At 41.8% G+C, this 24,304-nt stretch overlaps 2 protein-coding genes across 4 annotated transcripts in view; one reads left to right on the forward strand and one right to left on the reverse strand.

Annotated features, from left to right (window-relative positions):
- The first annotated feature begins 372 nt into the window (after positions 1–372).
- TMEM254 (transmembrane protein 254) lies at positions 373–7,330 on the forward strand. The gene is made up of 4 exons (XM_056495496.1): positions 373–539; positions 2,292–2,395; positions 3,582–3,641; positions 5,748–7,330. The coding sequence occupies exons 1-4, from the start codon at positions 438–440 to the stop codon at positions 5,866–5,868; spliced, it is 387 nt and encodes a 128-aa protein (XP_056351471.1). The 5' UTR covers positions 373–437; the 3' UTR covers positions 5,869–7,330.
- Positions 7,331–8,370: 1,040 nt separating this feature from the next.
- LOC130255118 (L-threonine ammonia-lyase-like) overlaps positions 8,371–24,304 on the reverse strand; it is a 35,356-nt gene continuing 19,422 nt past the window's right edge. For all 3 annotated transcript variants that reach the window (XM_056495489.1, XM_056495490.1, XM_056495488.1), the window contains 5 exons: positions 24,060–24,135; positions 23,233–23,358; positions 21,917–22,084; positions 21,545–21,602; positions 8,371–13,944 (listed from right to left, as the gene is read on the reverse strand). In XM_056495489.1, the coding sequence (XP_056351464.1) occupies positions 13,846–13,944; positions 21,545–21,602; positions 21,917–22,084; positions 23,233–23,358; positions 24,060–24,135 (527 nt within the window). In that variant the 3' untranslated portion in view covers positions 8,371–13,845. The remainder of the gene's footprint in view (positions 13,945–21,544; positions 21,603–21,916; positions 22,085–23,232; positions 23,359–24,059; positions 24,136–24,304) is intronic.

A 24,304-nucleotide genomic window follows, 5' to 3' on the forward strand; every position in this document is an offset into this window, starting at 1 on the left:
CTGGCCAGTGGTCAAGCGGGCACACTGCTGGCTCATGTTCAGCCAGCATCGACCAGCACCCCCAGTCCTTCTCCGCTGGGCCACTTCCCAGCCACTCTGCCCTCGGCCTGGGCTTGTGGGAGCCAGACGCAGGAGCCGACACCGGTAACAGCGGGGCTACCCCAGCCGCGGGCACGCGGTGCCAGGCCGCGCCCGCCCAGTGCCCGCCCAGGGGTGGCCGAGGCCGCCTCCCCCCGCCCGCTCGGCGCGGTGGCACGGCCCGGTCCCGCCCCTCTGAGCCAGGCCCCGCCTTCCTGGCTCTGCCCCCCTCAGCCAGGCCCCGCCCCCTAATCCCAGCCCCGCCCCCTCATCCCGGCCCCGCCCCCTGACCCGGCCCCGCCCCCCCGAGCCCGGCCTTAGCGGCGGCGCGGCGCGCCCTCACAGCGCGACCCGGCGGGATGGCGGCGGCAACGGAGCGGGGCCGCGATGGCAGCTGCCACTTTCAGCGCTCCCGGCTCATCTGGATGGTTGCCATCATCTTCGGCATGGTCGTCCTCGGCGTAAGGAGCGGCGGGGGCAGGGAGGGAAGGAGGGAGATCGTTCAGAAGGTTTCGTGGAACAGGTCCCTGCACAGGTTTCCGTGGAAACGCCGCTCTCTAAAATAAACTGTGAGAAAAAGGCGACTAGAGGTGCTGCGGTGGGCAGGCAGGGAGGAGGCTGGACAGAGGCATGCGGGAAGGCCAGAGTGAGGGATAAACCGCCTGGCTGCTAAGGGAAGCGAGGCCGTGGCGCTGGAGGCGTCCCGGGCCTGGGCAGAGCATCCACAACTGCGGGGCAGGTCCCTGGGAAGGGGCCGCAGCATTCCAGAGCTGCGGGGCAGGTGCCCTGGGAAGGGGCCGCAGCATTCCCAGAGCTGCGGGGCAGGTCCCTGGGAAGGGGCCGCAGCATTCCAGAACTGCGGGGCAGGTGCCCTGGGAAGGGGCCGCAGCATTCCCAGAGCTGCGGGGCAGGTGCCCTGGGAAGGGGCCGCAGCATTCCCAGAGCTGCGGGGCAGGTGAAGGGGCTGCAGCATTCCGGAACTGCAGCATTCCCGGAGCTGCGAGCTGAGGTGCTGAGCATCAGCATGGCTCGCTCGGGACAGCTGAGAGACATGCCAGTCCATAAGGAGCGTTTACAGGTGAGGGCTTTAGGCACAGACTGTATGAACTGGTGGTGCTGGAAAACACACGAGTTCAGTCACCGCGTTGTCTTAATTTCCAAAAACAGGCTTTAGCTAAGTTAGGTTGGATTACTGGAGCAGGGATATTAATTACTCTTTTGATGTATCTGATGAGTTCATGAAAGTCATCCCTGGACTTTCACATGTTGCGATTTTCCTTCTGTGTGCACAGATTTTCTAATCATAACAACCACCACTGTAAAAATGATGGTCAAGGACATCAAGCCACTCACAAAACAGTTTTTGGACTGTCTCAAGAAGGAGAAAGAGCTTTAAGCAGATTCCCTGTTTAAACCCATCACCTCACCACATCTTTGGCATAACTAGTTTTACATCCAGTGAGAATCTACAGCATTGATACCAGGAGAAAGATAAGGCAGTGTGAACTTTGGCCTGGCCTAGCGCTCACCTTCTGTCCCCAGTGGACTCTGAAGTGCACAGCTCATCACTCACTGCCTGCTTCTCCTCCCTGGCTTGTGAGAACCAGGGTGCACAGTGCTAAACACTGCAGACAGCTCTGGGACAGGAAATAATCCTGGAAAGAAGCTCTGCATCCCTGGTCTTGGGATTTGTGCTCAGCTATCTTCTGTGCCCTGTTTAAAAGAAACAAAAATCTGACATTTTCCTTTTTTAGGGGACAAAAGAAGACTGCTCCCCTAGTTTTAGATAAATAGTTATTCCTCCTAAACAGCGTGTTCATTGTTTGGCTTCTTCAGGTCACTTGCCTCAGATTAACTTCTTCAGGACAAAGACAATGTAGGTTTTGCAGCTTCCATGTCTAATCAGTAATGAGCTTATAACTTAAATGCCATTTAGTGTGCAGATGCACTCTTGGTATCCAGACAGCAACCTTAAACTTATCCCCTTGGCATCTGGTATGTCAAGGAATAGAAATTTTCTAGTTGGAATCTTTCAAGGGCTTCTGGAAGAATATGGTCTTTGGACAAAGTTAATAGAATGAAATAAGTATGATGAATAAATGAGACCTAAACTCATGGATCTCAAAAATAAAGTGATTTTGAAGGTTAAATTGATAGTGCTTCTACCTTGAAGTAAGATAACTAATTTTTTTTTTTTGTTGTTTTTGTTTTAGTGGGTAACGCTTTGGCCTTCAACTATACCTTATAGTTACCTGGGAATATTTGGTACCTTCCTTAATTATTTAGTGGAACACCACCACAAGTGGGTATGCTACATGTAAGTTGTATTTGACTATGTAATTATTTTGCCTCTTTCTGACTTTGGACTTAGTCTGTGTTAACAAGCTTTCCTGTAACCCAGTTGTTAATTAGATTTAAAGAGCTCCTTTCAAGCTCATTATAATTAAGGGTGTGGGGTAATAAGTATGTAGAGGACTAGACAGGCTAAGACCAGTTTGATAGTTTAAAAATTCAACTTAGAATTTGGCATCACTGATGGTTTAACAAGAAAGGGTAAAATGTTAAGATATTACTTTTGATGACAGTTATTAGTCCAAAGTTACACTTGTGCCTCTACAGAAAGTCTTTCTTTGCTATAGTTGTTCCTTGTGCAGTCCAGTTCTTTCTTTAGGAATCTCTTTTATCCAGCTTCAATTAAAGGACATTTTCTACCCTGGTACTCATTTATCCTGATCTACATGAGAAATAACGTGCTGAACAAACTGCATAGTGCTAAGTTTTGCTGGGTTACAAAATTTAATTTTTGCTACCTTAATTAACAAAAGAACTGGAAAATATTTCCTTGAGATTGCTGACTTCCTGTAAAAACAGAAATCAGTAGGACTTTCTTGTTTATTTTACCATGCATCGTGTAGAACCTCCATCGTTTTTCAGAGCATCTTTTTCTTTAGCAAGGTATTAAACTGATTCTAACTGAATATCCTCTCTTAACTTTTTTCCTACAAAAGCTTCTATGTAAAATTTTGTAGGCCAAGTGTGGCTTATCAAGTCACATTATATATCTTGAATCTATACACACAGTTGTTTTCCTAGAATTAAATCTGTAAAAACTTAAGCAGCTCCTTAGGACCACTAAAAATACGTGTGTAAGTAAAAGGATAGATTTTGCATGCTTAACTAAGATTAACTTGTACTGCTTTTACTAAGCATTTGGCTTTTTGGCTTAATCTTAAGTGCTGAAAGTTTTGGAAGCCTAGTGGATGCTTCAAATAGGAAGATCAAGGCTTATTGCACAAGCTGCAGTTGCTCTGATCTTCTCATGGGCTTCAGTTTCTTTTAAGTATACACTTTTTTCAAGATGAAAAACACCCCTTCCTTTCTAGGGTAAAGTTTAAGTTGTTGCTTCAGTGCTTCCAGATTTATATTCTCTCAGTAGTGCTTCTTGGGTACAGCAGTCTTTTCCCTAGTTTTCAACACAATAAACCATGTTTTCTTTCCATCAGGTTCTGGGTATCCTGGTTGATTCACATAGTGGAAGCTCTCTACGGTATCAAGTTATGCCAGTAAGTTGTTCCCTCCTCTCATTCCAACATAGGTTTTCTGAAAGGATTTCTGAATCCAGTAACATAAGCTACAGACTGACTGTGGTGGCCCTCAGCAGCAGTGAATTCAGAGGGTGCTGGTAAAATTGTTGCTGCAGTGATAGTTTGCTGTCCCCCACAGTTGGTGCTGCCAATTCTCCCAGTGGTTACTGTTGTGCAGGGCAGCAAAACCAAGGGCTGGCAACTTGCAGAACTGGCAGCAGCAATGTTTGCCAGAGCTTGCCTGGCAGCCTCTGAACTTGCTGTTCACTGGGTAACACTGCTGCTCAGGAGGCAGAGGGAGCCACAGATAGTGTAGAAATAGTCTGATAACTTCAGGTGTTACCATTTTACCAGATGTTGCCTCATCAGGATTGCGATAGTGCTAATACACGGTTAAACAATTGGGTCTGTATTGTGGGAATACAACTGGACACTTTCATCTGGGGTCTTTCAGATCTCCTTGCATCTGCAGGTCAGTGGGATAAAATACTTGAACTGATGGGACTGTACTAGCAAGGCCATCTAAGTCTTAGGTTAGGCTAACAATTTACCTGGAAAGGAGCACTGTCCAAACACATCATCCATCTGTTCATTTGACTTGTGGTTGCAGTAATTCAGAAGAACATAGATATTCCTTGGGTTCTCATGCTCTGCAGAGTAGGTGACCAGTCTGCTTGCCTTTATACAAATGATGGGTTTCCACTTCATTTGGGTCACTTATTGCTGTTTGTCCCAGACAACAGCTCTTGGAAGCAACAGGATTTTGTTTCACAGAATGCTGCATAAGAAGGTTTTTTTTTAAGAGACAGTAAAATATGGATGAATAACTTCTGCCTTCAGAAGGAGAGTTACTAAAAATTTTGTGGTTATCAGACTCTCATTTTAAGTTATGTGCCTTAAATTAAAACTTTAAGTCTGAGTGTGTAAATAAATGGGTATCTGGGCCCAAGGTGGCTTTTTTAAGTATGAGGAAACTTGACTACCAGTGAACATAACAAGTGAATGTATTGTAATTAATTTTTCTAATGAAGTTTTACAGAGTAGTGTTAAAACTCACAGAAAAAAAAAAAAGCAGAGGTGGCCTGCTCTTCATCATCCGTTTAGATTACCTAACAGCTGTAATTCTGTGAGCACCAAACACCATTTATTTTTACTTATGTAAAAGTTATGTCTACTTGGCAACATCACAAGGGAAAAACTTTGAGGACTCAGGCACAAATTTGTTAATTGGCAGTAGTATTTTCATTGGCTTTTGGCCTGCATTGCTGCATATGGTTTATTCATTAAGCTTGCTTTGTACCAACAGGTAAATTTCTTAAGCCCTTGTTCTCCAGGTTCTGCACTAATTTGAAAACATGGCAGGTGGGATTATAAACAAAAAAATACAGCTATGCCTGATGGCATTGTTTACTGGAAATGTGAAATCCCTTGGGTTTGCTGTTGTGTTTATACTCGTTCATTTCAGTAGGAGTACTTCTCAAGAACAATGGAGGAGAAAGTGACATTTTCTGTAACATACAGAAAAAAATCACATATGTTACATTTAAACTAGCTAACATAGGAAGGTCTCCATAAATCAAGTGAAGTGCCTTCAGCCCTGTTATCTGTCTTTGTCTAGCCACAAATTCAGCTATCAGGTTTCTCCATCCCTCATCACACAGTCATTGTCAGGTATCTGCTCTGCCAGCATGAAGACTCCCATGACTAATACAGTCAATAAGAAATTATATTTGGACTTGTATATTAAGATCAGTATTAAGCTAGTCTAGTTTCTTGTCTCTTTGCACACAAACTTCTGGGATAAGTAATTTCAGATATGACAGACGAGATTGAAATTTATGTATTGTTGAGGAAATTGTATGCATAGATTGTTTGAAAGAGCTTTTGTTCAATAAATAGCTTAAAATCTTAAAACCACAAGAGCTGGTATGTTTAGTTAGCACATGAGATGGAAACTAATGTGCTGAGCTGAAATGTTCTAATCCAGTCTGCGTCTCAAGGATGGGTAGAGATAGAAAATCTTACTTTGTAAGTACCAGTACAACCAATTTGTTGACACATTTTGTGTTTTTGTTAATGTTACAGAGCTAAAGGAATCACTGACCCAGCTGTTCAGTTCCAATGGTTTGTTCAGACCCTTTTATTTGGATATGCTTCCTTTGGTCTCCTGGTGTCTTACAAACCTGCAGCCAAGAAGCAGTACTAGAAGACAATGAAAGAAGTCACTTCTCACATACTTCATCTCATTTTTCTGTAAAGACCCCCACATACATGTCTAGGTGCTGTAATTTGCTAAATTACATTCCTGCTGCATGATGCAGTGCCCTTCTACACAAGCAACTCTCCTTTTACTAAGTAACATGATTAAAATTCACAGGGCCCTGTGGATAGTTCAGTAGAAAATCAGCCTTCAGTCTTGGCACTGCCAAATTTTAATCCTATTTATTATGCAAGAATCCAAAAGTTGATCCTCTGCAGATTTTGACATGTATACTGTGTCAGTGACAGCTGGTAGCAGTGGCTGATAAATTACCTTTCCATGAGGAGAATGGTCCTTCTCCAACAGGGAGGGTTATTGAGAGCCAGAAGGCAGCTTGCACCTGTTTTGTAATAGGATTTAAATTTTTACCTATCTTTTCTCTACGGGACTGATGTTGTTGTTAAAGCCTGCTCTTTATTCTTCGTTTTGTCTGCTTATTTTGTTCCACAAAGGACACACCACTGTACTCTGCAGGCACATTGAAAAGACCAGGTCTCAGCTCAGGCTGAGATGCAGTGAGCTTGGATACATAAAGCACTTTAACTTGGTTTAATACAAGTGCCTTAAAATTCCTGCAGCATGACCTCATCTTTTTAATGAAGATTTTAAGTTATGAGTTATTATAGTATAAAGTAGCTTTGAGGGCAGCTTTTTTGAGAAGTAATTTATTATCCAAAGGAAAAAAAAAATTGTTTAAATATCTAGCTGAAAATTTGATATTTGGGAGTGAAATTAGATGTAGTGAATAAACATATACCACTGTTTCCCAGGTCTTTTGAAACCTAAGGTTGAGAGACCATCTTAAGCACCTCTCGAGTATTTCCTGTATGTGTAGAGAGTCTTCCATCAGACTTTTACTTTTGAATATTTAAACAAAAACTTAGCCTGTGTAGTTTTAGCACTTTTAAAATAAGTAACTATTTAAAGTACTAACTCTGGTGTGGGGAGAGGTTTTACCATGCCACTTGCCATGATCCTGTTCTGGAAGAAAGGGTAAGAAAAGGTTGTTCTTTCTCTAACCTCTAAGAGCTCCACAAGGCTGTAAGGAGTGGCTTTGTGCCTTGTGCAGTACCTACAGGCTGCAACACTTTGTGGAAAGCCTTGCTCAAGAACAGGTACATAAGGTTTTTGCTTTCAGTGAGTACTAAAAGCATGGAGAGCTGAAGGATTTGAAATGGTGATTTGTTTGTGGTTTGGGTTTTGTTGCTGTTTAATGGCAAACTGTTAACTTAAACATTTTATGAAAAAGCAGAAACTCATTTAGTGGCTAGAAATCCAATCAAGAGCCTGAGCTACATTTTACTGTGTAACCTTTTGTCTTAGTCTGTGACCCTGGAATAAAGATTTTTTAAAAGTGAAGAAATTGTTTTTAATGCGTCCTAGAAATAAAATGCCCATACAAAATGCATAGACCCCTTCTTGACTCCAGTATCAGTGTTCACACTTGGAACATGCAGGATAAGCTTTCCTAAGTCCCATCACTGATACTATGCTGCCTTCCCCTCCCATGGGGGCTCAAGCACTAGTCAGGCTCACCCTCAGCCCTTCCACTGGGCTTTGGAGAGGCTACAGGTAAATCACTGCTCTGAGAAGTTAACTCCCCCTTTTAGGCAGGCAATGGCAAAGGTTCCTCAGTGCAGCCCAAGGAAGCTGCTATAGAAAGCTAGATTAGAAAGAAATGTGTCCTGCCTTAGTTTAAAAAAACGACCAAGTTAAAACAAGTTTTAGCCAGGCACTGGCATCACCATTTTTTGAAGCCTCTCTGGGATTTTTGTTTAGCATGATAGATTTCAGCAGATTTCTCCATGGAGGTTGCTGGGTATTGCTTCTCAAAGATTTTAGAAATGCAACTCCCAGGTATTCATCTACCTTCACCCACTTTCTCTCCCCAGCCTTTAAATCACAGCAGTTCAGTTTTAACACTTGTTTTAAAAAAACACAGAAAACCCACAAAAATAAAAACCCAAACAAAAGCCAACCAGTGTTTGCTGTCAGCCTCTGTCCTAGAGTCGTAAACAGCACAGATTCCTGTTTGCTAAAGTTTTGGAGGCTTCACAATGAGCTCCCAGCTGCAGACCTGAGGAGGATGGGATAACCAATGCTGACTGGCCTTGAGGAAAAGGAGCAAACACACAGCATGACAATACTGAAAATAATACTGATATACCATTTCTGAATAAGTGTTTATAGTGCCCTTAACATCACAGTAAGGTAACCATACCCTTAATATGCTACAAAATTATTTTTAAAAGCCAGCAGGAGCATGAATCCAGGTCGGCACCTCAGTTCACAGACACAATTCTGGCTTTAACAGCTCTGTGGAAACACTGGTGGTTACACCAGGCATAAGCATTTCTCCAGGCTAGTCCAATAGCAGCAATAAAGGATTACTCTTAATCACTTAGAGCAACTCTTTCCACTGCAATCAAAATGCCATTTCCACAACAGAAGGGCACCCTGTGTTCCCAAAGGCTGGGCTGGGTGTCAAAGCATCCCCATCAACACCCAGCCCGCCCTGCTTGCCAAAGGAAAATGCTTGGAAGTTAAGTAATTCGCTGCAACAAAAGATTTCAAAATGTCACTTCCCATTGAAAGGAAACCCCAATGAAACATACAGAAAAGCTTTTACTTTTTTTACTTACCACTAAATAAGAAGATGATTCACCAAGAAAGCTAAGATGACTTTAATAAAGGTTTTTCAGGATGGATATTTCTGCCAACTAGGCTGGTGACAGCACTGAAAAATAAATGCTGTTTAGACATCCATTTCAAATTGGAAAGAAAAAAAAATCCAACCCTTGCTTTGAAAGCTAAGTGCAAGACTGGGTATGCATCATATTAACAAAGATGCCAAGAAAATTTAAAGCAACTATGCCTGTTTTTTTTCTAGACATATAAGAAAGCCACCCCCATTCATTATTTATTTGACTTGCATCGGTGATCAAAAGAAATTATTTCATACAAGTCACAATCATGTCACTTGAAACAGTGCTTTTATGCTGTGATTGCTTGGTAGCTTTGTTGTGGAAGGAAACAAAGAAACCACCAGATCCATTTTCACCCTTAAATCATAATATATGGAAATGAGTGTAATTTGCTCCTTAAAGGCAAGTTATCCAAATCGGCATGCTTGGCAAATCACTGCTCAAATCAAGCTCTGTTGGGGAGAACTGGATGTGTAGATCAGGACGTGCAGCATCAGCTCAGAGACACTGCTGAGCCTGAACTAAAGCAGTGAGAGGTCTCCCACCCATTTTCAAGAACTGGTTCTAAAGCCTTCAGGGCTGTAGCACATTTTTGTGAGGGAGTGATGAAAAACTTTTCTCAGAATCTCAGTATGTTGTCTTGCTTTGCCTCTTTTTCGTGCTGACCTAGATTTTTCTAAACACAACAGGAATCCACTGAGCCAGACTTTGGAAATACCCAAGTTCTGGTTAATTAAGGATATTTAATTTGCACTGGGGCTGGGCAGCTGGTCCCCTGCAGAACAATAGAACCCTGGTGAAGCTGAGGGAATGGTCACTGCCATGGAGTCTGCAGTGAATTTTACCTCTATAAGCAAGACCCTTGAGGTCCCACAGTCTGATGTTTGTGAGCATTCTGGTACAGTCTCTGTATGCAAGAGCTACATGAACAGCTCAAGAAATTATCATAGCTTGTTGAAAGCAAAAGGAACAAAATCCATCCCTTTACTCCTGCTGTCAGAAGAGCAGTAACAATATGGCACAATCCACGTACTGTAGTAGACCTTACATGGCCCCTGCAACTCCAAACATACCTGCAGCACATGCATGAGGGGAAGGAGGGGAGAGGAGGAAAGAGAGGTGTAAGGAACATTATTGTATCATTTATCAACATTCTTTGAGACCACTTTCACAAAGGAATCCATTCCCTTGTGGGAATGCACAGGGTGACCAGTTTACTAAATGCAGCAATTACACAATTTAAAATATCCTTCTAAAGACACTCTAGGCCTCTTAGCAAAAGGAAAACTACATCCTTCTCCAAAATTTCAAAAGAGTGAAGATAGGGATTTTCATAGTTGCAATCTGCCTCTGCACCCCCTCACACCAGGCAAGTAAATCAGAAGTAAATCAGAGTGCCTGCTCTGATTAGGGGCTTTCAGACATCAACAGCACAGGAGAAGCCCCTCATATCCTTTGTGTGGATGCACTCAGATGTACTGATCTGGCTGTGTCCTTAAGGACTCTTTGTTTTTTCAGACTGACAGGCTGCATGGGCTTAGCTGTATGGGATATTGATTATTATTGACATACTTCAAAACATATTAGAATATGTTCTATTAGAATATTTTCCCAATGCTACCACCAGTTTTTGCTGCAGCTTTAAAAAAAACCATAAAATTTAAAAGTGCTTTTGAACAATGGGGAAATTCATCAGCTCAGGAGGGCACAACATACTGAAGGATTCCTCCTCCTTTGAGATGTAGCAGAAGTTTGGGAGAACGTGAAAACAAGATTTGCAATGGAAGAAAAAACTCTACAAACTTCAATGTCCTATACATGGTAGACTGCTTACAGTTAAACAAACCACAGAGAAAGTGACAGGAGAACCATGCAACAGATAACTGGCAGTAATTACAGCCCAACTCCAGAGTCTTATATTTCCATTCAGTAAACCACGTGCCTATGTTTGGGTCCAGCAAAAGTTTAGCAATAACATGTCAAATGCACTTACTGCTTTGTGGGATGGGGAGGTTGTGGATCTCCCAAAAGCAGGAGGCCAGAAGGCAAGGTGCTGCCTGTGAGGACATGCCACCTGCATGGGGAGATGAACTGCTCCTGATGAAGCAAAAACATGTGCTGGCAGAGATTTAGATGTTAATCCCCAGCTAACAGGACCTGGCTGAAAAAATTAAGGAATCAGTGTGGGAAGAGATTTTGTTTCAATTTAAGATGCACCTTGTTTGCATCAGTGCTGGGAAGAAGTTGTGCCCCTGACAAGCAGTGTGTGCCTAGGACAGCTCCCAGAGTGGCTTAGCTCCAGTGGCACTACCTGGGTCAAGGCATCTTGTGCCTCTGGAGACAACTTAGTGCCTGAATGGTGCAGATTTTGAGCCAAAGTCAATGACAGATAAAAGAAAAATATTAACTCTGATTTTTAAAGTGAGGCTGCTATCAAGAGAATGACAAATCTTTCATTGCTGAGGTGGCATAGCAGAATTTTAATTATTTTTCAAATAAATATGATGCTTAGATTTACATTTTGCTGATGTAACCTTTAGTGAAATTTTTACATAATTATTAAAGTTATTTTTCAAGGTACATTAGAACACTCTATATAAAAATACTTCTTTAAATAAAACATTCAAAACCAAATTATTAGGTGTTTGAAATGCCATAGATCTTATTATATTTCATAATTCAAAAAGGAAAAGGTTAGCAGCACAGGTATTTCATTATTCTTTCCAAACACACAGTCAATTAAATGTCTCATTTTGAGGTTGTTTTTTCCCTTGGAAGATCTTCATTTTATCTTTTAAGCCAATGAGACTTCAATAAAGGCAATATAGAATGAAAAAACACCTCTGGTATTATTATATTCATATATAAAGTGTTTATTACTGAAGAGTGATTAACACTTTAAAGTATGTTTATACTTAAAACAATAAAAATAAAACCAAACTGCAAATATAATGTTGACATTTTAAGCACCTTCTGGACATCACCTTCTTTCCCCACTCCCCAAACACATTTCCAAAATCATATAGTGATTTCAAGTCCATTGATTCTTAGTTGCTCTATCTGCTACATCTTCTTGCCCCAGGTTTGTGAACACTTGCTAAATGCAGTTCCCCCTGATTTGGAAAGAAGCTGTTAATGCTCTGATCTTCTAAAACAATAAAGTCCAGGATAATGCAAAATTTTAAACCAAATATCCAGACAGCAGAACCTGTTGGCCACTACTGAGAGCTTTGGTTATAAAGCTCCATTTTTTTCTCATATAGGTACCTGAGACACCCTCAAAATTTTCTGAGACTTTTGCCAAAAAACATGGGAGGGTAATTAGACTCTTATTGATAGTGGGTTTTCATCCCCAGATCTGCTCTTTGATGGTGTGGTGCATTTCTTGTTCCAATGGAAGGAACAAGTATGTTATATGGACTCTGTCATCTATTTCCATACAGATGTATTAAACTTTTCTGAGAATGGAGAAAGGAGTTATGTCTGACAGGACACAGCTGTGATAGCTGATGGCCTATACCCATCATTCTGGATGGCAAGAAGGGAACAAAACTAACCATTGGGGCATCAATAATTTTTAGTTCCATGTGCAAACCAGTATGGTCCTTCCAAAAACAGACCAAATCTGTAAACTTCTATTTTTTTGTCCACCATTTGTCAGACTCCGTACTCCTGCTCCTTTGTGAACCACAACAAGAAGGAGCAGACAGATTATTTCCCAGAAAAATAATACTGCAGAGACAGCCACAATGCTGCCCTTCTCTTCCCATCCTGTATAAGCTACAGAGAGAGTTAGATCATGGAACCACAGAATGGTTTGGGTTGGAAGGGACCTCAAAGAACATTTAGTTCCAACCTCCCTGTTGTGGAGTTCTGTTCACTAGACCAGGTTGCCCAAAGCCCCAACCAACATGGCCTTGAATCCTTCCAGGGATGTGGCATCCATAACTTTTCTGGGCAACCTGTGTCAGTGCCTCACCACCCTCACAGTGAAGCATTTCTCCCTAATACTTAATATAAAACTGCCCTCTTTCACTTTTAAAGCCATTGCCCCTTGTCCCATGCAGCTTTCCTGTAGGCCCCTTTAGGTACTTTAGAGCTTAAATTAAATTCTGCCCAAATGAAAAGGCACAACTGTGTTGTGTGCACATTCAGAAGAGGGCCTGAACTTCTCTTACATTTCTTGCCATCCCACTCTGTTATATTATTAGTTGGTCTCTGCCTGTAGTGATAAAAATGGTATTTGGGTCAATGTGTTCTTTGTTAATTGCATTAGCTATGTGCTTACTTAGACTTAGTCTTCCTCTACTCCCAGCACTGCCTTTACCTATTAACATGTGGTCTTTAAATATATGTCACTATTAACAGTGTACTTAATCTGTCAGGTGAGATGGATAGAGTCTGTTTTAGACAGACTAAGATAATCAGTGGAATGCTAATTACAAAATTCACCTGGGTAGCAAGACGCCTTTTTGTATAGAAACACAAGCCAGTTGCTACTTTTTGTGCTGAGTCTCCAAAAGCAGAGGGAAGAAATACATTTGTGTTCTGTTCATGAGCTCTAATCATACTCAACACTTTTTTTCAATTTCTGTAAAATATCTTATTTTATTTTGCAAATAGGATCATTTTCCCTTGGGAAAAAAATTTAATATTATAATGGCTTTTATCTTCCAAGGGTTTTCTGTTTGTGTTTGTCTATTAGCATAATTTTTCCTCACGTGGCAGCAAAGATCAGAACAGAAGTGTGTTCAACCCTACACACACGTGTGCACCTCCTGAAGCAGATTTAGCAAACAGAAAACTGCTTCTGGCTTGGAAACAGAAAGTTTCTGTACTTGTAGTGTGGCTAAGTCCAGCAGAAGGAGCTGCATTACTTTAACAAGGGGCATCAAAATCAAAAGACCTTTGAGAGGTCTGTATTCAGATGTAAAGAGAAATGCTTTCTCCCTGTTTGGATTCTACAAACTAGCTAAAATCCAGGCAGCCAGCTGATAATGAATTGAGGAATTCCAACACCAGCAGAGACTAAGAGCTTCCCTTAGCTAAACTAAAGTTTTGAGTTTCACTTTTTTTTTTTTTCCCCAAAGACTACATTTTGAGCAGGAAATAAACATCCTGAAACTATTTGCTAGGTGTTCAGCTTTGAAGGATAACATTTGTTGTGAAGCCTCAGGGCTGGGCTCTGCAGCATCCTGGTCAGAGGTGGTCGTGCCCGTCACCGCTCCGTCCACGCCGTCGTGGGGTAGCGCTCCAAGAGCGCGTTCCTCAGCTGGGCTGCGTGGATCTTGTCTCTGGTCTCCACCGTGCAGATGACCTGGGAAAAGAATTAGGACCGTTCCTGATGGCATGGCAGCAATCTCAGACAGAGTCGTTTCCAACTTAAACCTAAAACACACTCATAAAAACAGTCAGCTCAAAATAAAAACTCTGGCGCTCACATCCGCTCTCTGTGCAGGTAAGAAAACTGACATTGCAGACATCTGGGGCTCTTCCAGCCCATCTGCATGACCATGAAACCTTCCAAAAACCCTGCTTTATTGCCTTCAAAGTTTAAATAAGTCAGGCTGATCCTCTGCTGGCTCCTGGGCAAAGAACCTCCCTGCTCTTGGCCTCCCTGAAGACATATTAGCAGCTTCTCTTTTCCGTTCCTTGGGATATGCACGTGGCATTGCTGCCACCTCACCCACCTCTGACTGCTACCTCAACACATTTCCATATTTCCAGCAAGTGTTTGTTCCAGTACCTCCATTCTTCGAGCTTTTTATATTCTCCTTCTCTTGTCTGTCATGGAGTTATCCCCCAGCTCTTTATCATCTCTGCAGTATATTGGCTGGTTTCACTTCTCACACACCTTCCTGCTTCATTCTGGGTTTTGTTTGCTTGTTGCATCACTTCTAGTTTTCCTTTATGGTTGTTCTGCTGCTAAATAAAACAACTTGGGCATAACTAATCCTGATAGTTCTTTTGAATTCTTCACTTGCCTCCACAGGTACTGTTGAAATCCTGTCATTTAGCCACTAAAGATAATAACTCCAATGGCATCTTTTCAATTTTTCTATAATCTCTCTTTTTTGCATATTCACATCTTTGCCCCATCACTTGAAAGCCTGGGCACTAGCAAAGATGAGGCACCAATGTAAAGGTGCAGAAGGAAAATTATACTTCACCATTTGAGACCACTAATTTCCATTTCTGCCAGTCCTGCTGGAATAATCACTGGTGTTGAAAGTGCCACATGGAAAAAACAGACCTCACAGAAACATGGAAATCTAGCAAGGAAAGGGCCCAAGATGAGTCATGGTGCAACTACAGAGAGTTCATTGCAACAGGCAAATCTACAGAAAGCAGAGAAACAATGAGCTGTGATAACCTGATGGTGGGCTGCTCCAGACATGCCCTGTCAAAATGCTCCTATCAGAGCTGCATCCCTTCTGGAAAGCAACAAGGCAAAAAATACTCTTATTTGTTTACAAGGACATTTCTAAGTAAGAACTCCGAATTCATGTTTTCTGGAAGTGTCTTAAAATAACAATAAACCTTTAGCAAAACTGTTGAATGAAAATATAAAACACTAGCACTCCAAGTTAATCTAAATAGCCATAGCTTACTTAATTAGAAAACTGGCTACAGCTTCTCAAATATCCATCATGAAATAAGCCACAGTTCTGATCTGGTCTTGTAATTCTTTGTCTCTTGTGCTGCACATAGTTCTATTTGTTTGGTTCTTTGGAATGCAAATTAGATACTAATTTTTTTTCTTCTTCAAAAAAGAGGGATTTAATCTCAAGAGAAGGACAGTCATGGAGGGCAAGCAATAATGAGGAAAGGGGAGAGAATACAATGATTGGGAAAAGTATCTGAGAGTGCCAATGTACCAAACACCCATTATCCATTCCCTGGTTCATACAAAATCCCTAAAGCTTTGCAGCCATGTCTTCAAGGGGATACACACATCTCACATGGAGTCTGTAATTAAAAAAAGTAAGGTTTTCCCTCTTCCATAGTAGTTGTGCCTGTTTTGTCCTGGGTAAATCAATTGCTGCTCCTGGAAGCAGTCTGGATGTGGCAGGTTCAGCCCTGAATGTCTGGCAGCAAGCTGCTGCTCTGCCCTGGGAGCAAGCACAGGGAAGAATTTTGATTTTGGCTAATTATCCTCCCTGCCCTTTCCTTTCTGCTCATGATGGAAACCAGGCAGGCCTCACTAGACTGGAGAGAGCTTGTGAACAGTTTGGATAAACACTGTCATTTAGTGCTAAGCATGCAGCACAGCCAGCAGCTGATATGGGAGATACTCTGCTGTAGTGTCTCATAAAAGCAGTAGCAGCAACAGCAGTGATAATGAACAACTCCAGAAATTCACCTGATTTTTCACAGTTGTCAAAGAGAGGAGTAGAGAGCATTTGTTCAGCAGGAGTGAAGAGAGAATCACACAACACCTCAGAGCAGCTACAGATAGCAGCAGGGAAGGCAGGAATTTACTTTCTTGCTTAGATTAAGCCAATTTACACTCCAGTTTTGCTTTCACAAACTGCTCTCTTGCTTGCTCCACCTGGGACACATAATTTACACGTGTCTAACAGAGCAGCCCTCACATTTATGGAGGGGTTTATGGGGTTATATTTTGTGTGGGATGCAGAAACCCCCCAGTACCACTCTCTACAGCAGGTTGCAGCTATCCATGACCTAAGAGTAAGTGCCCCAAAATGGTCTTATTTAGGAATAAATGACAGAACCTATTGCCTGATCTTTCTTGTACACCTGACAAGGTAGTTTATGATGACTAGAGAAAAATTTTCTTTAAACTTATTTCATATTGATAAGCCCTCAGAATTATACATGGGATTTTTGAACCTGCAGAGCTTTCATTGTCTGCAGGGCCAGCTGTGCACAGCTGTGTATCAAAAACCCCACAAACCCACCAAGAACAGAAGTGCATTTCATTAATTTCTATCCTACATATCATATCTTTGCTGGATTAAATTAATTAATTAATAAATAAGTAGCTGTCTGGTCCAGAAAGACCATTAAAATTACCAGCCAGGTGGATCTTTTCCTGCATTTAATTTTCCATTCCCTGTAACAGGTAATCTAAAGATACATCTCAGCCAAAGGGTTTAGTCAGAAAGGTTTTTTCAGAGCAGGCCTACAATAATTAAAGACAGAAGAGATTTCACTGAATATTGATGGCTTGTGGGCTTTATTTAATGACTGGAAATAATTGAGGAAGCAGAACAAAGGCTAAAAAAAAAACAATTAAAGGAAAAAATTTATTACAAGTTACTGCTGTGCAACACCAAAATCCAAATGCATAAATCCAAATACTCTTAGGAATTACACTGATTTCAAAGAGAAGAAATTCCATAACTTCACAAAAAGAAGAAATTTACAAAGTTCTGTGCTGAATAGGCTGAGCACCTCTACTCTTTTTTAACTGCAAGTTCTCATTATGGAGGCACTTTGCCTTTTAGATCATATTTTCCTAGATTTTAAAAATTAGTTTGGTGTTCCTCTCAGCTCCCTGGTGCCTACTATCTGTAGGTTGTGTGTGCAAATAAAGACAGTGGGTGGACATGCTGAGTCAATGTCAGAGAGCAGAGGAAATGTGAGTAGTACTGCTGAATGAGGAGACTTCAGTCTTTTGTGCTTTTCCAGGCTCCATGTAAAGCCAATCCTGAGTAACTAGTGCAGTTCTTTATGTCTGTGAATCATCCATTGAACCCTTGTATCCTGCTTCTTTAATTCTAGAAACCATATTCATCATAAGCTGCTGCTGGTGGATTTGCATAACTTAGTATCCATGATACACACATTTAGCAACATTATAGGTTTGTTAGCATGAAAGTCACTGGAGTTAAGAGTGGAAACTTTATTTCTATACACTGGTTTCAGTTCCATATTTAGAAAATGGGGTTTATTTTTAAAAAATCAACAACTGGGCAATTTTGTGAATTATTTGGTAAACACCATTGTGTAGATCACTTCACATTACAGCTGGTTTGGTAACAGCAGCTCAATTGATGGTTTGGGGATCAGCTGCCAGATTGTCCCCAAGGTCAGAGCAGTGGAATGCTTGAGAAGAGTGCAGCAGCTGTCAGCTGGTTGTGCAACCTGAGCCCTTCCTTATCTTTTGGCAATTGGTGCATTCAGGTGGGTGGGCACGGGCAGGAACAAGCTACAGCCACATTACACAAGGCAGGTGCTAATCCAGCAGGAACACTCAGACCCTCCCAGGGCCAGGCTCTCATTCTCCAGCTGGGCAGTGCAATGCCATTAAAGAACAGGGCCAAATTCTTCTGGAGAGCCTCAGAAGAAATGGAGTGTTGAAGTTCCCACTCCCAGAGTCTCCACTTTGCAGCTGGGGAGTGGAACATGGAAGCAGAGCCTTGCCCAGGGTCACACAGGAAATGCTTTGGGAATGATTGCATCCTCCTGTACACCTGCCTGCCCCTAGGTACTCCCTTCACAGGGCAATAACAGGGCATATGTTGGCAACTGGAGACTCTAATCCAAAATATTCCCTTCCAGCCTTTACAAAATGCAAGTTGGCCCTAACAAATTTATTCAAATTGACCAGAGCAGACTAAAAGATTTTATTGAGTTCTGGCCTGAGGTGAATAAACTGTATGAGAAAAAAAGGCATTACACCACACAAAGCCAGGAATTCCAGCACCACTGGGAGAATGTGTCATGTTACTGAAAAGGGAATATTTGATTTATGATTTAGCATTTCTATGCACAGACAAGAGGAGAAGTAATGTGGCAGATGTTCTTTTTACAGCTGGTCTCTCTTCCAAGCTCTTCAAAACCACAGCACAGTGAAGCTCCCCAGAGAAGTGAACAGACCAGACAACCCATAATGTCAGAGAGGAGTGAGCTCAGAGGGAGCTCTGCCACCACTGCAGTGCAAAACCACCCACTGAAAAGCTGCTGGGGCAGTTCAAGAGCTTACAGAGCCCTCCTGGACCTGCCAGTGTGACTATGCTGGAGCTCCAGTGGTGAGAAGACTTTTCTAGAAAATTGATGAGCTCAAATATTTTTTTTTTCAACTAGGTTGCCCAAGTCCAAAAATGAGACACTTATTAAGCAGGCAAGGTGCTAATCTACTTCATAGCAAAGAATGTCCTTCCCTTATTAAACTGTTTATTGATTTTGCTCATTGACTTCTCTCTGAGCCACTAGTAATATGAAATTAAAGGGACTTAAATAGTTTTAAAGGGGTTTACAGATGGAAGCAATTTAAGTGATAAATTGTCCCAATAGAATCTGAGGAATATCACTGATGGAGAGCAGAGAGAGTTCACAGAAGCAAGTTGTAGCTTCCCCCCATGAACAGGGTTGTCCTTTAGATCTCTGTATCCAGTTAACTGGTGATACCAGATAATTTTTTTCATTAGCTCTGATCTTTTCAATGTCTAGATATTCCCATCTAATCTCTTTCAACAATTGTAAAATGTAAAGCCTACCAGACTGGTTATTTGTCTGACTTGCTAAGAGTTTTCTATTTCAATATAGGGACTTTGGAAGTAGTTCCCTAACCAGCCAGGTCAGAGTGAATTAGGGTGTAGTCCTTTGTGAGGAAGAGATCCAGAATGAATCACAAGGGAAGAGAATCTAAACTGGAGGTATGAGCAGGCAGAATCCTAAAGAAACTCCCATAATATTCCAAGGACCACAAGCAGCTGATCCCTCTGCACAAGGCAATTCTTACTCTAACATAGAAAAATTCCTTCCTTATTTTTTACTAAAAAAACCAGTCTTATTTTTGCCAGTAAAATGTTCCAAAAGCTCCTTTTTTTCCCCAGAAGTGTAGTTTGAACATAAAATTTCATTTCAGGAAGTCCTTACTTTTTCATTAAATCAGACTATCAGCAAGGATCTTCCCACAGAGTGTTTGTTCCAAATGTGCTCTAGATGAACAAACACTAACCCAGGAAGACATTTCACTAGAATGAAAAAACCACCAAAGCAGTTCTATTACCCTGATAAGTGACTAGAAGTTTCTCTTTAGAAATAAAAGGCTTAATCTAAAGGATGATTAAATACTGAGGCAATAATATTGACAGGACAGATTCAGTGTTTCAAATCAGCATCTGTGCTCACTGCTCTGCCCTGTCAAACACCTAATCTATATCCACAGTCAAAAATAAACGCTAAAGTCTGAATGACTTTCTTGTTATTACCACCAGTACAACACAAAGTGACAATTTTGGTTCTTAATCCAGGTTTAAATTCATGCCTTATTTTATATGTTGTGATTTACATAAAAAATGCTTAAAATATTTTGGTGACACAAGTCTTTGGCTCTTAGGAACAACAAAGGAAAAAACCAAAACATCCTTCACAGGTATTAGCTTTACTATGAAAATATGTATTTTTCTTGCACCTGGATTGAGCATATTAATTTTGATGCTTACAAATAAACTATATTTTACCCTTTTTGATTACATGAGTTTTAATTTTCAAAGAAAGCTTCACAATTCACTAGATGTCACCAGACAGAGCTGCCTTCAGAGGTCTGTACGTCTGGGTCACTACTTTGTACTTCACATCTAATTATCCAATAGCCTTTCCCAGACTGATTGAAAGGCATCATTAAAATCCAATATCCAATTAAATTATACAGGGGTGCAAATTCCTTCCTTCAACCTTTTTGTAGTACAACACTGTCAGATTCTTGAAGTCGACAGTCAGTGAAAATACATTGTGTTTAAAGTGCAGAGAATAGCACATGGCAATGTTTTCATTCAGGGCCTGTATTTACTAAAAACTAAAAAGAAACAAAACCCACCAAACAACAACCAAAAAAAAAAAAAAAAAACACCTAAGATAGTAGATTTATTTAATTTGCTTAACAGAATTAATAAACCCTACAAGCCTCACTCCATAAAAATGGCATTGAAAACTTTGTAAGAGTTACAGGTTTTTTGAACCTAGCCTTCAGTGAAAAGTGTTTCCAGAGCTAAGTTAGTCACTCAGAGGGATTTATCCACCTGGTGCAGTGAGTGTTGTGCTATCTCCAAATCAGCCAGAGCTGTGAGCTGGCCTATCATCATGGCACACTGCAGAACAATGTGGGTTAAGTCCTAGATGCTTGAGAGTATTGATGGTATCATGTACTACAGTGATCTTTAATCTACCTCTTCTTTATATCTGCAAGTGAAAAATATAGGACAGGCTTTTGCATCCAGGTGGGAAATGAAATTTAAAGGCCAAAATGAAAAACTTGCTTACCCAGTAACATTTCTGCACCCCAACTATGACCCTGTTTAGCAAAGATCTCTAACTTGACTTCCTCATTACGTTTCTCAAACTGAGTCAGGCTGGACCTGGACAGCATCAGTAGGGCCACACCTTTGCCAAACCAGTTGAAATAAGAGACACCCCATGAGACAAATGGTCCTTTTGAGAGACACCATCAGCTGCTAACACCTCTTCACTGTTTCTGCATCCAATACTTGACAAAGGAATAATGGCTTTCCTCTGTGCCATTGTGGATAAGAAACAAACCTGAGTCTCTAGTTAAAAACAAGGATTCCTTAAAAGTAAAGGTGCTCTCTACATTGCTTTAAGGCAAACAGGTCAGACAATTACAGCCAGCCTACTCAGCTGGCTCGTCAAGTTCTGGATGGAAGCTGCAGCTTGCTCACCTCCTCAGCTCCCTGCCACAGTCAGGAGGGCTCAAACCAGCACAGTCAATGCAGACCTGGAGCACTGCACCAGGCTGTGCAGCAGCAGGTCAAACTGGTCCTGTGTTATTTATATGCCTGCTAAGTGCTTGGCAAGCTGTATAACACAGAGGAAATAATCTCTGGCAATCTCTGTTGGACTTCAACACAGGCATAAGAGAGAGGAAAACAGAATGAACCAGGGGAGGCCAGTACTATGAGAGAAACTGAAATTGCATCTCATCTTACCTGGACAGTGAAGAGCTCAGACGTCACAAATGTGCGTTCTTGTTTGATATCCAAAACTCTGCATCAAATGAGGGACAAATTAGAGATCACAACAATCCCCTGTCACTGCAAAACAGTTTCTGTAAGTGTTTGGAGAGAAAATTTTTTTCCTTTTTCTGAATTAGACACAATTCTATGCTGCAAAGGTGCTTTCATATTGGAATAAAAATGAAGGAAATAAAAACTTTTCTGCAATATAACAAGAAAAAAAAAGTGATTTATTAATTAATTACTTACAGACTTTGCTTCAGAGATGTTTGGAAACATTTCCCAGTCTTGAATAATCTTTGTGCTAGTCTGTGATTATATTTGCCAACTATTAGTTTGATTTACCTTGCTTCTTCCCTAGCCAAAATCTCCAGTAGCTTTGACATGTCTCCTGGGCAGTCAGAAATCACAAGGGAAAATCTGCACACTCTGTTATCCAGGGTCAGGGCACGAGCTATGCACTGTTGCAGCAAATGTAATTCCAGGTTTCCACTGCATATAACAACTGCCACTCTGAAAACAGACAGAAAAATAGGAGTTTTGATTAGTGTAAAGGATCCATAAATCATAAACACTTCAATATCAGCCTAAGGTCTCCCCTCAGTAAGTATTGCATGTCAGAGGGTTCCTGCCTCTCAGTATCCATTGTGAGCAGGTAGGGGAGGCCTAGAAGTTGCCTGCATTAGTTGGTCTGAAATGTTGTTTTCATTTTGCATTTGCTGGAGATTTGAGTTTTGTTAGAGATAATTAGGTCTAGGTTTCAAGTTTTAAAAATTTGACATAATTCTCCCCTGGAAGTTCTAAGTTTCAGCCTCTTACTGATCAGACAATGTGCATTTTCAAGGCTTTCTGTAACCATTTATTAAATTCATCACAACACCAAAAAATGAGTGCAGAAATGTTTGAAGTGGAAGTGAAGAGCCACATGATTAGTCTGTGAAAATCTCTCTTTGCAGAGTTAAACCTAACCAAACTTCTTTGAGACCAAACCTTTGCATTTTCCCTTTTATTTTAGCTGTACTGAAATGTGCTGCTCTGTGTGCACTGTCAGCCTCTTCTGAAGAATTGCCTCAGCAGTATTTTGGTGCACAAAGAAGTTTTATTTTGTCTTGAGGACATGCATGTTTAAATACATTCTGGACTATGACCCGAGCCAAGGCTCAATCCACTTAAGTGCTGAGTCCTCAAGCTGAGAGGCAAGGCAGCACTTAGCCACACGTTCAGCACTAAGCACAAGGATAATCCCTCTGTGTGGATGGTTCTCAGGGGGCAGGAGCCACTGGGTCACTGCACAGCTCCTGTCCCACCCCAGGCAGGGCTGGGTTCACAAGGGGAACCAGAGGAGACAACGGGCTGACAAGAGCAGGACCTGTCCTGGCAGGTGTCTGGAGGTGATGCCTTGTGGAGCTGTAATTGCCTTTCCCTCAAATACCTGAGAATCAAGGAAAGGGACAGGCTGGCATTTTCTGGTTCAACACAACCTTACCACCTGTGACTGGTTTAGTCAGTCTGACGTTTCTGCCACCGCTGAGCCCCTTGCCAGTGCAGGGGCAGGAACTGCCTTGTCACCCACAGAGCAAGTAGATTTTCACCATTTCCTAGGACCAAGGAGCTCAGTCCCACGATTTTGCCACAGTTCCCTGTTTGCAGTAGCTGTGTACCTTTTACCCTTGAGCTCAGGCAGCTTCCCTGCCAGCAGGGCTGCCAGGGCAATGGCCCCTTCTGCATCAACCGTGGCTCGCTCGTACTCCAGCAGCCTCAGCATGGAGATGAGGATGTCCTCCTCCCTGAAAGCAACAGACCTGGGTCAGAACTAACCAAATGAGCTCCCCACAGCAGCAGATAACACATTTATGTGTAACTGGGTTCTTGCCATCCACCCAGAGAGATGTGACCCCAAAGTGGTGTTACAGAATGCTGTGATGCTGGGGGTGAACGTACACCTCAGACTCTTTATTAACTGAAACACAGGATGGCTTTTTAACTAGAAATATTACCTAAATCCTAGTAGTAAGTATATTCCACAAATGTGGACTTTTTGTAAAGATTTTGAAGAGGTTTGTCAAGGGCTGCCTTCAAGTGTTGTAGAACACAAGGACAAGTTTTACACCCAGAGCAAGATCAGGTAGTGGTGGCAGGTGAAGTTTTGGCCAAAGGGTCAGTTTGGAGAACACTTTTAGTCATATCACTTAGCTTTAGACAGTCCTGTGAGGAGCGGGGAGTTGGGCTGAATAATCCTTCATTTATCCCTTCCAATCTGAGATATTCTGTAATTCTGTAGTATGTGGGTTTGGGTTCAGTCTTCAGTGCCTCTCTTGGAAGGAAAGGCACCCCATTCCCACTCTGCCCCAGTCTCTGCATGATGGTAACTCCTGCCAACCTGCTCTGCACTGCACATGCAGAACCACCATACCCTGCTGGTAGAGCACACTTTTCATATACAACAACATCCATCCAGTATTATTCATTACAGTTTTTCTTCACCTACCTCACAGCAACAACTTTATCCACAAGCTTCCCAGTCAGCTGCAAGGAATTGCTGCCAAAGCAAACTCCACTCACATCTGCAGATTTCAAAAGACAAAAATATGAAGTTGGCTGCTTCAGACATATTCAACATTTTTTAGAGTCCTGGCTGGTTTGTGCCCTTAATGAGTGCAGCACACTGCTGTTACATGACCTCAAGTTTCTTGATTTTTTCATGCAACAGAGATGATTGGTAACAAAAGACCA

Source organism: Oenanthe melanoleuca, chromosome 6, assembly GCF_029582105.1.
Source record: "Oenanthe melanoleuca isolate GR-GAL-2019-014 chromosome 6, OMel1.0, whole genome shotgun sequence".
Classification (NCBI taxonomy): Eukaryota; Metazoa; Chordata; class Aves; order Passeriformes; family Muscicapidae; genus Oenanthe; species Oenanthe melanoleuca.